The 17,826-nt window shown below is 37.0% G+C and overlaps 1 protein-coding gene across 4 annotated transcripts in view; it reads right to left on the reverse strand.

Annotated features, from left to right (window-relative positions):
- Nucleotides 1-12,497: 12,497 nt before the first annotated feature.
- The window catches only part of LOC121943529 (cell adhesion molecule 2), a 176,796-nt gene continuing 171,467 nt past the window's right edge, over nucleotides 12,498-17,826 (reverse strand). For 3 of the 4 annotated variants that reach the window (XM_088079162.1, XM_088079161.1, XM_042487058.2), the window contains 3 exons: nucleotides 16,594-16,620; nucleotides 14,524-14,646; nucleotides 12,498-14,407 (listed from right to left, as the gene is read on the reverse strand). In XM_088079162.1, coding sequence (XP_087935288.1) covers nucleotides 14,289-14,407; nucleotides 14,524-14,646; nucleotides 16,594-16,620 — 269 coding nt within the window. In that variant the 3' untranslated portion in view covers nucleotides 12,498-14,288. The remainder of the gene's footprint in view (nucleotides 14,408-14,523; nucleotides 14,647-16,593; nucleotides 16,621-17,826) is intronic. The other variant, XM_042487060.2, reaches the window with a different exon arrangement.

Consider the following 17,826-nt stretch of genomic DNA (forward strand, 5'->3'; position numbering starts at 1 on the left):
ACTTTGATTCTCCAGGGTTCAGTGGAAGGTTATCATATCATATACATATATATATATATATATATATATATATATATATATATATATATATATATATATATATATATATATATATGATACTAGTACTACTTAATGAATATTTTACGGGTGATTTTATAGGCATAGAGCTATCCTTACAGGAAGCGCTCATATACTATATTTTTAAAAGTCTATTATCAGTTCCAACCATTGTTATCACATACACATTATATACTAATGCTGTCGGAAATATGACTGAAGAATATCTCCCCAATGGAGTTTGAACCCTGACAGAGTCAGTGCAGACTTGGTTAACAATTAACTGATGAAACTATTGAAAAACAGCCTAGAGTACATTTTAAGTCCTGTCTTTTTGAAGGACAGTGGAGATTAACTCGAGATGACCTGGTGAACTCCAGCTCAGCAGAAATTTAAAATGATGACAGGGAGGCACAACAAGGATGTTCAACTTTAGGACAAGACAGTTGCAGGCATTGGACTGAATGTACTTGCAAAATTTGCTCAGGCTGCAATGCCCAGCAGATGGCAGCATTATATAGTCCAAGTTGGAAAATGTGGCATCCTTAGATGGTACCTGTGATTTCTGGATGATAACTTGTTTAAAACTGCATACAATACACAACCTGGGTAAAAAAAAAAATTTAAAAAAAATTCTGCAATTGCTTAAAATTAAGCAAAGGCACAGTAATGCTTTGGTTAAAAGTAACTTCGGTTGATAGTTGAATCAAGAATTAATATTTTATAATTAAAAAATATTTAGCCTTTAAGTGGTAACTGATGAACAGACACCAGATCCAGAGATAGACACAAGCTCATCCTGATTAAGTCCCAGGCCTCTTTTGTCCTGGGAGATGTTGGTCAGCTGGTGGTCTCTGGTTCTGCACCAAGATTTTTTATCAAGAGGAGCTCAATTCCCAAGTGCGTCCACAACTCCAGCTTGTCTCCCAGGGCTTGATAGTTTCAATCTAGATGAGCAACCTCTTCCACCCCCTCATCCCACATTTCTGGGTCTAAAATCCCTGTCAGTTAGCATTTCTACAGTAAGGTCTCTAAGCTGAATCAGTCAGTTGGTGCTTTTATCATAACTGTACTGTATGACTATGACTAAACTTCTCTCTGAATAACCAGGATTGATGCAGTTTATAGAAGAAGTATGAAGGATTTATTGGCATCTATTGGTGAGAATTGCAGGTTGAAACCAGCAGATGCCTATGTGCCAAGCGTGAACTCTGGGTTAGGATTCCCTCAGTGTTCATTGTTCAGGAGGTTTTTACCGAGGCCAAATTATCCACAGAGGTCTCCTCCTCACCTAAACAAACAGGCCAGGTGATTAAAACTGGTTAAAACACTGAATAAAACATTGTCATTTAGAAAATCAGTGTTTCTTTGACACTGTTCAGCTGACAGGCTGCCAGCCCAACACCTGCTAGTGTGTGCTCTCCTTTTTTTCTGACAACTTAAGATCCAGATGTTCAGGGAGGTTTTAAGTAAAAGCTGATATATCTACAGTGGTGTCTTTATTTCCAGAACAAACAGACTCTGTTATTTAAAAACGGTAGAAAATGAGAATGGTCCTATCTAGAGCCAGTGTTTGGTTTGTCTTTTCTGGGCTACTGTAGAAACATGGATGTGCAAACATGGTTGGCTCCTCAGACGAGGACCTGCCCCTATGTAGATATAGAATGGTTCATTCTAAGGTAAGGGCATTTTAACATTTCTTATTTTCAGATGATTATAGACTAAAGAAAAAATACCTCAATTTCTTCCAATATATTCATTTAAATCCTACACACTAGACCTTTAAACTGGCTTAATTTTCTCTTATCTTTAAGCAGGTAAATAACACATTCGACACAGTGTAGGTATCTGGCCCTTAGCTGTGGACACATTCATCGCTGTGGTATGGTTGTGAAAACACAATACCTAGTCAACATTTTAAGGACTTCTTTAAATATTAAAAGATTAAACAATTAAGCACCAACGACATCAGATAATTTGATCAATATTATATGCATAAATGGATTTAAAATGTATTAATCAAGCTATATTTCTGCCCTAATATTGGTGAACACCTTTAGCCCAATTTGTGTTGAGTTTGGATTAGCACAACGCCGGCTAATATGCCATCAAATGAGCGAACATGAATCACAAAGAATACCTCTTTTCTACATTTAAATACAACCTGCCACGATTAAATGTGCCAATTTACATAATTTCACAATGGATTTGATTAAGCAATGACCAATGAAGTGTGATTTGCCAGCTTTTGTGAAGAAATCAGATGTAGAGCCTCTTTAAATAAAGACAGAACTATTTTTACTCCACACTGTTAATTTGTTTCATTCCACGCACAGATGAATTTCAGGATGCCTCATTGTTTTTTTCTTTCATTTCTTTCTGCCATAAATATACAACAGTAGAGGTATATAACAGCAGAGTAAACATCCTAAAGATTTACTTGAAAATGCCAAAGTGCTCATTTAAAGAAAACGTGTTGAGTAACATTTGAGTTATGGCTCATTAAAAAACACTGTAGTGCTGTTTTGCTTACTGTTGCACATTGTGAATGTCCTTCACTCCTTGGATATGTGAAAGGATGAAAAGCACCTGTAATGTTCCAGGATACGATCCTGCCATTGCACTAAATACATGACGAATCTGTGCCTTGAGGTACGACTATGAATCACTTTGTGGAAAATGGCAATGTACCTTAGTCATAGCCACCTAATTTCTACATCACAGCATCTACCTTCCAGATGTAACCATGTTGTCTCTAGTAGTTTTAACTTCATAGTCTCAGATACTGATCTTAGGCAATGAAACAGTGTTATTGACCTGTACTGCAGCTCCAGCCGTAGTGCAAATCATTAACACTACATCTGGTCAATACATGATGACGCTGTAACTGACCTGCAGCTTCTGTATTCTCCATACCTACTGACAGACAAACAGGGCATTCTATAAGACAGATTTTATACAGATGTATGAAATAAAACATTAACCTTTAGGGAAAGAGAGCAAGACCCTGTTTCACACAGCAAATGCCATATGAATGTGACTATTTTAGTTTGTATTGTTCTGGTTTTGGCAGATCAGGGAGGATGGGTAGCTTATTACATTCACTATGCAATTTACTGTGAGAAACCCTGAATGGGCTGAAAGTTCTAGAGTGTATGCCCAATGCAGATACAATTCATAATACAATAATTACACTGTCAAAGTTGAAAGGCACTTTAACCTGAATCATTATTGCCTTTCGTTTCTGAAGTACAGAATGAACTCACAGACTGCACAGTATGACCAGTAGCTACATACTGTACAATAACATATGTAACAGTAATAGTTCTATAGAAGTATACAAAAACCACTTAAAGAAATACTTCACCCACAGAATGACCATTTGAAAGTCAATCAGTCATGCCGTGCTACCTAGAATTCATGAAGAAAATATTGTTCTTGCATGCTTTCACGAAAAATGGCAGGTTATTGATTGATTGGGGACCACATATAACAACATCAAACATTTATCAAAAAATCAGTTTACAAACTAACACAACTCATGCAGTATAATCTGAGTCTCATTTATCTGGCACAAGCTTCATGTTTTGTTCTACAACACAGAATTTGTAAGTAAACTTATGAGTTTACTGACATATTTATGTGTCTTAAAAAAGATTGTTGCTAACAACTGGCCTAATGGGCCCACAGAACATTATCACACTTAGCAGTGCCAAACATGGCTTTACAGACTTGTTGTGGCTGCAACAGCAAGTCATGCGACTGTAGTGTAGTTTGTTTATAGCTGTTAGGTTTTCACTTTTGACTATTTTCCGTAATAATTCGAAATCCAGTGATAAAATCCCATTGACAAGGCTATCAGGCTAACACTAACTTAGAAGTCGGCCTACCAAAAAAAAAAAAAATTGTCTTCCCTGCAGCACTTTATTGGAACTGGGCTTGAAGAAACTATATATAAGCTTCAGTTCGGTTTTAAATACCAACTAAAAATGCATGTCTTTAGGAAGCATACAGTGGGATAACTGAGACTTGGATTATACTGCTCGAGTTGTGTGAGAGTTGGTCTACAGATGTTTTGATATAGTTTTGTTGTTGTTAGCTCAGGTCCCACAATAATTCAATAAGTCGATATGTTTGCTGTTTTCTGTAGAAGCATGAAAGAAAAAAGTTTTCTTCAGGATTTCAAGGTAACATGGCATGACTAATTGATTTACAAATGGTATTTTGTGGTGAAGTATTCCTTTAATATATTATGAATATTCTGCCTAAACGGACACTATGAGTTTGAGCTACATGTGGGACATGTCAATGAGATGGCTCAGCAGATCAAGGTTCTGCTATGAGTACCTGGAAATATCTGGGGTGCTTTTCCGTTTCCTCTGATCAAGGGTCTCTGCGACACTAAAATCATTATCACAAAACTACAGGGACAAGGTGGTACAGGTGGTGAAGGTTGGGGCAGTGGTGGTGTTCATTTCCTTCCACTTTCCTGCCTCACAGCGTTTCATTGTTCTGTGACATATTAATATTTTTACATTGAATGAAAGCGGGGAATGGGACCGTACCTAAATGGTTGAGACTGTTGGTGAGGCCATTGCAGACTTTTATCTCTCCCGTTGAATTACTGGGGTGACATTGCAGAGTTGAATCATGAAAGGACTGAAAAAAACAAAAAAAAAAAACATCAGCCTCTGAATCACTCAACTGAGACTTTTACCACTGACAACATTTCTGGAATCTCATGAAACTCATCATCCATATTGAATTTCCACAGATGTATTCACACCCCATGTTTGATGCAATGAGCTATCGATCAAAACCCAAACCTGTAGCCTTCATTTAATGAGCCAGCCTATACAGTATAATAAGCAAATATAATGCACATTTCCCTCCTCCTATGCGCATGATGCATAGTTATTTTTTTATGATCAAAGGAAGCTATCGATTTTCGAGATTCCATTTGCATTTAATGGGATAGACTTAAAAACAGTTTCCATGGTGCTTTAAACCTTTTCTTACATTGTTGGTCTGTTGTTTTCCCTATTTGAACCTTCACCATGTTGGTACACTTTAATTTCAGTTACCTTATTTAGCATTTATAAGCAGCATAAAATGTTATATAAATGGTTTATAACACACTATTTTGTCGAAAGCAGATATAAGTGTAGTACCTGTGGACGCTCAAAAGTGAAAGGCTGCTTTCAGATAATGAGTGTCTACATATAGCACAATGCAGTGTTAACAATATTCATAGGAGAAGTTAGAATTGCTGACAATTTATGCACATAAACAAAAACAGAACATGTCTTTATATCTGCTTACTTGATAATTGTGTGTATCCTGCTTATACTAAATAGCAGTACTAAAAGTAGGGGGGTGCCAGTGTTTTGTCTTTTCTCTATAGGAATACCTTTGACGATGCATAGTAAATAGGATCTGTCTTTGATGCAGAATATATAATAGCCTGGAAAATGACTGCAGAAATCCTATCTCTTGTTCTTGAAGCCCATTTTGGCAACTCTTTGTGAAAATCATTTTTACATTAAACTTCATTCACACATGATTTACTGGTATTTTTCTTTTTTTTCATCATTTCAGACAATAACCCAATTCTGTAGGTCTATTGAACTGGTGATGCATATAATTGAATTAGTTTTGAACGTCATGGTGAGGTATTTCAACACAGGGATTTCATCATGTCTCTATAGCCGGCACTCTTTCACAGAGCCAAGCTAATATAAATAGTATTGTTTTGCATTACTTGAAGCTGCAAATACTGAACAGAAGGTTTTGAAAATCCAAAACTTAGGCTTAGAAATCTTCACAGTCCCGAAAAAGATGTACACCACAGTGGATTCATCCCACATTGTTCGGTAGCTAACATGCTTATTAATATTTATTCTTCTTTGAACTTGTTGGAAATAAGAGAAACAATCCAAAGTTCAAACTGTACAGACTCCTGGATAAGCACTAATCATACTGTCTGTCTTAGATGTGCTGTACTCCTCCACAAGTTATTTTGGAGCATTATTTGTGCTGTGATATAATACATGTGGTGATATGAGCAGTCAATTATTTTTGTAATAAGATACAAACTCCTATCTCAGCCAATAATTTGAACAGTTTGTTACTTTGTTGTTGTTATTTGTAATGCCATTTACACATGAATATAATAGTTGACTGTAATGAATCAATGCAGTGGATTTAGTGTATGTCAAACATATTAATTAATATCCATCGGTTGAAGTTCAGCATTGATTTTTTTTGTAAATCTCTCACAATGTCACAAGAGCTCCACAACACAATTCCTTTTCACAGCATATCAGTCAGTTAATTCGCTGTGTGTTGCATTACCATTTTCAATTCAGCCAAAGTAAACTTGATAATCAAAGCAATTAAAAACACAATCAGTTGTGTTTCCAAGTGCTGTGTGGAAACTTGGCCTGGCAGCTCTTTGGGATTCTGGACCTTCTCCCCTGATGACCCCTCAAGGTGAACTCTTGTATGGCTGTCTGTCCCATGAATACTAAATATAGCTGAATTAAACATTTTCTCTCTTCTCACTACTATTTAATCAGTTGTCTTACTGAGCTGTCTGTCTGGAGTAATCCCTGAGGCTCACCACCACCACACTGACTGGCATCATAAAGACGACTGGCACGCTGCTCTGGAAGTATTCAAGTCTCAGCAATCCCACTGGTCCTTCCTCTCTTTTTGTATGTTCTCTTTAACAGCTACAACCATATTAATCAAGGGAAGTTTTTTATTCTATGCTTGCAATTGGCTATGTCACCCTTTGACCAGTGCTCAAGTATGATTTGTCTTTGCATGGATGTATAATAATAATAATAATAATAACAATAATAATAATAATAATAATAATTTGAATTTGAAAAATTTGATTTCGGCCTTGGCTCTGTTGCATGCCATCCCCTCTCTCTCTCCCCCTTTCACGCTTAAAACTGTCCTGTCAGTAAATGCAAAAAGCCCGAAAAAACAATAAAATAGCACAATTCACGTGTAAAATGCAACATTAAGTGTTGAAAAGAAAGAACATAAAACATCCAAGTACTTGTATGTGTATTCAGATAAGAGCAGAGGTTTATTTTCTATGTGATTATTTCCCTTTCTTCAAACAATTTCCTGTGAACCATGCTAAGGTGTTTTCATATTTTGAGATGAAACGTGTAAAAATAACTGTTGGGGTCATTCGGCCTACTATCTATCCTGATGAATCCATTATATGAAAAAATCTGAAAGAAAATTTCTGGCTTTAACGCCCAATTTTTAGCTCTCTCTAATTCATTTACAACTTACAGAGCACTGGTTGTGATTACCTCGTACACAATAGTGTAAACAACATGGTTAATGATGTTCTTGTGGAACTTTGTTTGACTTAAAAAAAAAGAATGTTTGTTATAAATATAAATAATAAAGTCATACAATTTTAAATCAATAAACACAAGCCACACTTGAAAGAGAATTAATTTTTACATGTAGGATATGTGCGTGGTTGCTGATGCAACAGATACAGTGTGACCAAATACTGCAATGCACTAAGCTAAAGCATATGGTGTGCTATTGATGCTTTTTTTTTTTTTTTTTTTTTTAAACCAGGGGCAATTAAACCCAGTGTCGTCCTATGCCATGACTGTAAGTACTGGGAAAAAATCAGAGGAGGGAGAGGGGGACCTGGATGATAATGAGGCTGATGCCAAAGCCTGATGTCCACCCACCAGACAGCTGGCGTCCTGCAGGCACAGCAGTTTGTCAGAACCTTTTCAATACACTGTTTACACACTATTATTCTGTTTGCACTGGAGGGTGAAAATGAAATTCCTATAATAGAATGCACAGGAGAGAGAATATTATGTTCATTAAATATGTAGTTGTAATTATTTTATTTCTTTAACTCGTTATATCCTTTTAACTGTTGTCCAGTCCATAAAACAAATGACTAGCTTTCCTCACAACTAAGCATGTTAGGACACCATCCAGTAGTTTGCTTTTAATATAGAGACAAATTCATGTAAACCTCACAATCATCTTCAATCAGAAGCGCTTTAATAATAAATGCACTTCTGACTACAGTAATAAAGCAACCATTATAACCACACAGGTCAGGACAGTGTTATGAACTTGAGTTTTCAGAAACACATCCTTTGACAGAACACAAACAACAAAAGCAATAGCCACTAGCACATCTTTTTCACATTAAACATCACATTTCCTGTGTGAACATATATCATTTCCTGTGCTTCCATTAGATTTGCACATTAGTTGGAAATGGCAGACCCTACCAGGATTAATGGAAGCTCGCAGAATTTTAATAGATGGAACAGCTAGAAAAACACCAGCGGTAAAATGCATTGAAAATTATCTTATGATAGTCTCTAAGGTTAAACACTTTAATATAAGTGCATCGCTATCTTTTCACTCTAAGAAAAATGAATCTCTGTTATCAAACTTATGGTAAGATTTCCTATAGCTGTCATTTTATTGGAGGAACATCAGTCTCCCACTTGCTAATATTCCAACTTTAATTAAGTCTCTGGTGAGTTCCTTGGAAGAATCTCAAGTGCTCAAATCCAAACAGATGGCACTCTATTTATTGCATACCTTATGCCACAGGTACTAGCTCACCCCACCCCTCCAACAGACAACCCAAGATAAGGCTTCCCTTTATGTAATCTCCTGGGCTTGCATGATCCAAAATTCTGCCAAACAATACAGAAAAGTTTGTTTTAATTAGATCTAAAAATACAATATAGAATAAATCAAATGGCAGACAGACAATCCCAGGGCAGGCTATTTAAAGATGCACCACAGAGAAAGTGAGTCAGTGTGGATGAATGAGTTTAAAATACAGTGGGTAGCCCTGTTTCAGTAATCAATCCATGGGCCTGCATGTGGCCTGATTCGAACAGTGGAGCCGCTGCCTCACAAAGTGGAAGCCCTCATGCAGCAAACAAGGGAATTGTATCTGACTGTACACATTCATCTCGACTAATGGCATGGTGATGCATCCAGGGGGATACACAAGCTCATGTTCTTTGTTCCAGATCATTTGACTCCTTCTAACTTCCACTCGGCCCTGTCACAAGTGGAAGTGTGAGTGATCAGTTTAATCTCATCAAATATGATTAGGCAAAACACATCTCAAGATAATATCCTGCAGCCCTCTGATTCAGCATGCAATACAGATGATGTGTGAATGTTGCAGCTGTAAGTCAACAGGTTGCTCTACTGTTTCTCACCTTTATTAGTTTTACATGGATGTAAAGAATTGAAATGTGCTGTTTGAACATATGTAAAAGTAAGAAAACATTTAGCTAATTTAGCTGCATGTACTGACAAATCCACACTGTTCAAAGGAATGTACCTGCAATTGGCATCGTAATTAGATTTATTCTGCAATATCTCCTTTTCAAAGGTAGCACCAGTGTTGTAAACATACCATTATTATTCTACCCAAATCTCCATTAGAATGAGCTGTCAATCAAACACAAAACCATTTACACAAACAATGCAACCTTGGGCTTCTGAGGGCAACGATAGCAGACTCCCAACACAAAGTTCTGAAAATGAAAAGGAGGATATTGAAAATGTGAATTTCATCTTCCACTGTCTGCTCTTCGCACCTCATCTTTGGGTGCAGAGCAATGATTACAAGTAAACTCTTCCTAAATATTTGTCCCGCCTGGCAGGCAATATGAAAGATGACACAATATTAATAAAATAAAAAGAACCTAGTTGGATAGAATTTGTTTCCAGTTGGGAATGTTGTGATTACTGTTATCTGTAAATATAGTATGGACTTAAGCTTTGGTTGGATCATTGGGTTACAGTGTCACTAATACCTATGAAATCTGTAATTAAAAACATGATCCAGAGGACAAACATTTCTTTATCACTTCTGTTTAGCCTACTGCATTTGCCTTGCAATCCCACTCCATCTTTGAAATCCTTTTATCCTTTAACTTCCCCAACAAATCGCCTAGTGAATTACACAAGGCAATTTACATGCTTGGATAGTGAAAACAAGTGGAATTACTGTTATTTCTGCATAAAATGTTGTGCTGTTAATCCAAAAGAAGGACCACTATTTGTGTCAGGGTTGGAGGGCTTTTCATGCAAAGTCTTGCTACGGCTCCTCCAGTTGTCACTAATCTACAGTAGAACTGTGGGATGAAACAGAAAAAAAACAAACTGTGTTGATAACAGTCTGGTCCAAGTTACTGTAAAATAACTTTTCTACCAAAGTTTTGATGTTGAGACTAGAAAAAACACAAATAGTCATGATGTACCACATCCAGTCTGCTATTTAATTATACAGGAACTCAAATACAACTGAAAAGATTAGTGGCTCAAGAATTAATGTTCAACATTGCTAAATCAGAATTGTGCTGTAGACCTCATATGTTTTAAGTGTTATAATTTTTTTTTTTTTTTTTAAGATATCAATTCGTCCCTGAAGGATTTTGTTAGAGACTTCTGTTCTGCTATGATAAGAGCTTATTGTGAGCTGGAGGACTGATATGGACCCTGCCTACAGGGTACAGTGGGGATCAGTTTCTTCAGTTTAGTAAGACTTACAAGGCCTCCTCAGAGGTCATGCTGTGATTGTTACATTGCCCAGGGTAAGGTTCTCACATTTCAAGGGTAAAGAGAAAATCCATTTTCCAACTCACTATTTACGATTGCACATGAACATTTCCCCCCGCTCCATATCCAATTACTAAATTATGATGGATTTTTAACATTATTTTCTGCCAGGCATTATTCAAGACAGTCTATCTCAATTTACATAGCTTAACGAAGCACTGAGCTTTTAATAACGCGAAGGAGTGTGATAGTGGGAGCTGATGTTTATTTGAACTGGCTGGGCTTTTGGTGGTAATGATTATGAAGTGAGCATTGGGAACCGTCTCTGCGAGAGGAGAGGGGGAGCGAAGCATTGTGTGAAGCAGGCAGATGGCTGGCCGGACAGTGTGTTGATAATGGCAACATTAGTCTGCTGGGAAGCAACATTATGCTCAAGGTCAATGGGAGCTGAAGAATGGAGGATCATAATGACACGGGCCCCATGTCCTGGAACGAGATCTCCCTTTAAGGATGTCGAGATATTTAATATGAGCTCGGTAATCTGCACAAGGCTATTATATCCATCCTCAACTTTCAAAAAGTTAATCTGTGTCACTGAAGCAGTAATAATGGACCATAAAAGGTGCTTTCTTTTTTTTTTTAATTTAAATTGGGAGGGTTTTCTGTAGGTGTCGTATTAAATTACATGTGTACTATTAGATTGATACTAAATTTGAGATATTACAATCAATATTTAGTCAAATGTGTAGTTTTTATAATTCCCTCCCCAGACCATTATATTTCATGTTCATCCAATGCACATCTGCACATTATGTTCATGGAATAATATTCATTAGCAAGCCACTATTTGATTTTGTTTGGACTGCATGTTTATGCAGACTAATCCTCATATAAAGCACATATTTATGCAGGAGCAATCCTTATTTACAGTGATTAATAAGACATGAATGCTGGTGATACCTGTTCCAATCTATCAGGAATCCATATACCTCTTACATATTTCATTACAAAGACAACATCTGCATATATTTGAAATCCAAAATCCACTCTATTTTACTAGCTCACTCTTTTTTTTTTTAACATATTTTATTTTTCTCATCGATTTGGTGCATTTGTCTTTTTTTCCCTCTTCAATGCTATTTGCTTTTTCAATGATCTAATTTCCCCATTGGGATCAATACGGTTTCATCTTAAGTGTTATCATTTCACTTTCAATTAAAGCAATCAGCTGCATCCTAACATCCTTGACCATAATGTCAAATCACAAAGTGGTTTGCCGCCAGTTTTCCTCTCCCAGCCTGCTTCCTCTCAATCTCTCTCTCTCACTCTCTGTCCCTCTCTGTCTCTCTCTCTGTCTCTCTCTCTCTCTCTCTCTCTCTCTCTCGTTTGTTAAAACAAATGCAACAGCATCCTGCTGCGTTGACATCTGCGGATAGCTTCACAAAGCCACTTCAAGCATATCGAACTCGGCTCCAGTGAGACGGGGAGGAATTTGGGGAGACTCAAGTCTTCTTTTTGTCACCCTGTATTAATGCACAAATCATGAGCGGAGCTGAGAGCCCCAGGCAATCTTCCTGAGGAGCGTTATGTTTTTTTAATCCTTCAACACTTTGCATATATTATTAATACTAAAGGCTAAGTAATGCTCAACAGTTGCATGGAATAACAATTACAGTGCTTTGGTCATAGTGCTGTCCATCAACATATGCTCCCTTTTATATGACTGTATGCAGAATGATATTGTGACTGCGGATAATAGCCCTGTAATTCAAGAGCAGATAACATTACTCTTGAGTGCATTTCAAAGTACAAACCTCGTCACAACAAAATGGCAGTTTTCAAGTTGTTCATATTTTAATCCGCACTTTGTCTCTCGTCTTTCTTTTGTCTTTTTTTTTTTGTTTTACAGTGGCATAGTTGAAAAATGAATATTCAATACTGAGAAAAAAGCAAACCTCACACATCCCCCATAAAAAGCAAATTAATTACAGCGATTAAAACTTTGTACAAAATGAGTTATTTATAGCATCATACTGAACTAACAAAATAACATGTATGAGCATTGGCAATGTGGGTCAATGTCTTTGATACAGTGACTATATACAGTGAGGGCATGTCTGATTCACCAATGCCTCAACATGTCATTAGTACTGTTTGCAGCAAACTCAAAGGCCATAACGGTGATCCTTGTATTGTTTTTTTTATGATAAGTTACAGAATTAAAAAATGGAAAAGTTAATGTCAGACAACTACTTTAGTAATAACAGCAATAATATCAATCAATATAGTATTATATAATGAATGTCAATCAATCATAATAATAAATACATATATTTTGACCAGATTTTTTTTCTTTTACATTTTAAGCAAATAATTAGAATCCCTGTTTGGAAAAAATCCTCAAAAATGCAAAAAGAATCTCATCAAAGTAATGGGAACTGATAAAACCTGAAATTAAAAGCTATAACCATTCTTTTATCTTTTACTAAAATTGAATACTTACACATTATTTACATGCCGCCTGGCAAAACAACCTCTTGTTAGGTAAATGGAAAAAAATGAAAACTCGTGGAATACTTTAAATACTGTATATGCTAATATACAAACTGTAATATGTCAGGGACCCAAAGATTCAACAATATTGTTCACCAATATTCACGTTAGCAAAGTATTTTACAGCAATATCCACACATTGAGCATAGTTGTTCAATAAAATTTAAAATAAATAATGAACCCCCATAAGGTTCCACTCATTCAGTTTTGAACTTACATCAAATCAGCAACCAAAATTAAAGTTCCTCATCCATGACGATAACGGCAAGTGTACTGAAATCTTCTTCACGTGTCTGACACCATCTCTCCATCTAGACTCATATTGAATCCTGAGACAAGAAACAGTTGATGTGTTTTCCCTCCATATTAGTCCTCAGACTTTGTGCTTTAATTTTCTAACTTGTTCTCTGTTGGTACAAATCAACAGCATGACTGAAAACTGAGAATAAATCAATGCAGAAATATACAGATGGTGCTGAGAGGGAGGTGATTTGATCTAGAAACAATCACATAGATTGTGCTTCTATGTTTTGTTTTGTCAAAGTGTCTGGTCAGTTTTATGATATCTTGAGTGTATACAGTATGGCTGTGGTGGGGGGTATGCTCCAGGCAACATCTAAAATACTGTTTAATCCTGTTTAATGTTTGATAAATAGATGTTTAAACATATTCTGCTCTTGAAGCAAAACATTTTGAAAAGCTAAGACTTGACTTGAAGCACATTTCTTGTTGATTCTGACTTTTAAAAAATCTGCAAAAAGTTGTATAACAGGAAAAGTAAGAGAGAGAAGAGAAAAAAAGCAAGCTATGAAAGGAATGCAGAGAAATATACAGCATTTAGGCACCGTAAAACTGAAATGGAAATAATCCAATAATACATTGGTTACAAAAGGAGAAGGCTATATCGTCAGCGGATGCTCTGAAAACAAGCATATCCAAGCATGAGCTTTCTGGAAAAGACAAAAAAATAATAAGTAAAGTAAAACAGACCATGTGGTGACGCTGAGACAGCTTAAAATTGCACGTCTGCTGTCAAAAGTTGTTATGAAACGAAGGAAAAGAGTAACTGAATTCTAAATGAAGTACTCTTTCTTTTCCTCTGCATGCACATGGTTTCCTTCAGCATTGATGATGGCTGTGTCTGCATCGGGGGCATCCTCTGCACCTTTGGCCTCGTGTGTTAGATATGTCCCTGGAGACATACAGAGTCATACAGCAAGTTATCCACTGGCTGAAAAGCACTAGACATATACTTTTACTCCAAACAAAAAAATTGTGATTCAAGGTAGCTCAAGTGACCTCTTTTACCTTTATGTCTGGCCAGATATCGTCCAAGAACTATTATCAGACACAAGGTGATGAAGACCACCACTGCAACAACACCGCCGATTAAAGCATGGTCAGGTCCATGTTGTCCTAAAGCATTAGGATCTGAAACAAGACAAAGACAGAGAGAGATAGAAGTGGAGAGACAAAATTAACAACTGCAGGATGTTTTGCTGTTGTCTTATGCGGGCATAGATGTTTATCAAAAAGCAATAAAAATATACTCCTGCAAGTATCCTGAACAAAATTCAAATGTAGCTTTAACATGTTAGCGCTAACAAACAAAGCATAACAGTCCCAAATGAACTCCTGTCATATCTAGAGCAACCTGACATTGCTGCTTTGAAGTGCTTGAATTGAGGTATAAAAGAACTAATCAAAGGAAGTACCACCAATCTCTGCACAATTCATAAATGTGGCATTAGCAACAGCAACATGCTGCAAGAAAACTGAAGTGATGTTTTAGTTTTTTTGCCAGGGCCTCTACACATGCTCTTTTGTGTGCCCCATGCTCGCTGCCCCATTCTGCTGCTGAGGATCAGATGTTTTTTTTTGTTGTTTTTTTTAAATAAGTGTTATTTAACATGAGGCATCCTCCAGGCAGTAAGCGAGCTGAAGGTTTCCTCGGCAGGAGTATGCCTTTGTGTCTCTCCTGTAATAAACTGTAAGTGGCTGTGTCTTTACTGTGCACCTCATGTGCTCTCATTATCTCAAGCTGATGAATGGCTATGGCTTGTGCTCAGTTTTGCAAAGTGACCCTGGGAAATGACGGCGGGGATGTTCCTACAAACCTCATTATACTCCTCTGTTAAGTGAATGCAACCCTCCTTTTCAGCAAACCGGTGTGGTACGTTAAAAATAAAAAGAGATGACACTGTGAAACATGCAGATTATTTGAGTCACATGCAGAATAGAACCACCATGATTGTTGTGTCAGGGACTCACAAGCAGGCACTTCAGATTTTGAAGCAATAACTGATTTGGTACAACAGTTGAATTAACTCAATTTTGGTTGCATGTCGATGGATATAATGATCTGTACGGGTGATTCCACTGTCAACAAGGGGCATAAGCAATTTTCATATCACACTCGGCTGGTGAACACTGCTCACAGGAACAAGAGAGAGCTGAACTGCTCTTGCTGCACTGCAGCTGAGGGTGTCATCTCAACACAACAGTTTGATACTTATGCCTCTGTCTTAAATTGTGACAGTATAAGTAGTTATGCTTCTCCAATCAGATTTGTGAGCTTTAATTCAAATGTAAATACACTGATCATCTTTGTGTCAATACTGGAAATAAACTGCAGGGGGGCAACATTTAAAATCAATATGATTGCAAAAATTAAAACAACTTTCTTAAGATGACACTTAAAAAGCTAGACAAAGAAAAGGAAAACTACAGACATTACAGCAGCACACAGAAACATCAATGATTCTGTTTGCCATGTTTTGTATCATCTAGTTTTTAGTAACCTCAAAATGTGAACTGTTTTTATCCTGCTTCCATCTGGTCTGGCATAGACACAGCCCCAAGAGTTTTACACCTTATACAAAGTAAAGCATACAGTATATCTCACTAATAAATACCACATCAAAATTAACTGCTGCAACCACATGCTATTCACATAGATTTAATCACAAACTTTCCAAGATAAATATGGTAAGCAGAAATATTATTGCCTGATCTGTGAAGGATAGAGTTCCCACAAACAATTTTGGACTTTCTCCTCCATTTCTGCATAATTGCATGATCTGAAATCGAATGTTTACACACTGGCAGAGATACAATTTCCAGCCAAGCTCCACGCAGATAGAGCCATCTATTTCATTGTGCAAAGACAAACTAAACCAAAAACATATTGTGTGATAACTTATGCAGCCTGTGACATGGCTGGAGAGAAAGCGGCTGGCGTCAGCAGAGTGAGCATCCATGCATGGTGATGGTTTGGCTCATGCTGTATGGAGGCCTTGATGTGTTCTGACCCAGATCCAGATCCAGCATCACACACTGTAAATCTGGCTTGCAATGATCATCTAGTGGGATATTTACCTGTTGTGGGCCCTGGAAAGTCTTTGGCTGTTACCATGGTTGCAGACAGTGACAGCAGTAAGGGAAGACGAGGGGAACAACACCGTGATAAAACAGGTGACCACAAAGTTTGTTGGAAAACATGAGAAATTAGCATGGTCTGTTTTTGTTTTTCTGAGGTTTTACTTTGACAGCTTGCAGAAGTGACTGAAAGCATTGCTAGCTGTCAAAGCCAAATGGATCCATAATTGGAGTTACTTGAAATGGTCACTGGGAGAGCAGCCAAAGATAGATCGACAAGAACAAAATGAAGAACAAAGGTGTTCATATACTGAAGATTTTAATGTGTAATTTGCTATGTGCATTTTTTATTGTAACTTTGTGTTAATACTTTGAAAATGAAATTCCATTCATCATCTTTGTATAACACCATATCCGAACTGGATGCAACATGAGTGAGAATAGGGGAGTAAATCTTTTTGAATGCATTGTTTTCTAGTGTAATTTGGCATGCTGTTTTGAGCCCTTTCTCTTTTTTATTCTTGTTAAAGTGCCATCATGTACGTAAACAGCTGATTCACAAGTCTGAAATGGAGTGTTACCTATACCATTCCTCCTCATTACACTACAAAAACCTAAGTAAGGTGGCTTCTGGCTGGAGGGAGATTGCCAGGGAGCTGACGGTTTCTGTAAAGGATTGTTGAGTGGGATACATATGGAAGTCCTCTGCAAAGTGGCAATATGTGACAACTTTGGATGAGAATGTGTTACGAACACTCAGTTGAGCTTGCTAACTAGCTTGCTTGTTTTACAAAGTGGTGGTATGATATAGTATGGGATCTACAACGATTATACCTGCAATAGTATTGTTGTAAATATGAATAACATGGAGAAGGCAGCTATTTTCTCTAGTGTGCAAAAATTGACAATTGATATCAAGGTCCCTTCATGAATTGTTTGCTGTCAACAGTTGTAACAGTTGGTGAAGAGTAGCTAGCAATTTCAGTATCATAATATCACCTGTTAAAGTTGAACGAAGTGAATAATTTGGCAAACCCTAATGTTGTGCCCCAGAAATAGTACTTGCTTATATGATGTAACAGTTCCCTATTTAACAGAGTGGACAGAACTCACTTAATGTAATGCAATGTGTAATGCGCTTATTGTTAAGACACAGTGTTAGGGTGGAAGCAGAGATCTTAGAAAACACATCTCAAAAACCTGGTCAGTTTTATCTAAAACTATCTGCATGTC

This window comes from Plectropomus leopardus, chromosome 6 (assembly GCF_026936395.1).
Source record: "Plectropomus leopardus strain MGB_pleo_1.0 chromosome 6, ASM2693639v1, whole genome shotgun sequence".
In the NCBI taxonomy this organism is placed as follows: Eukaryota; Metazoa; Chordata; class Actinopteri; order Perciformes; family Serranidae; genus Plectropomus; species Plectropomus leopardus.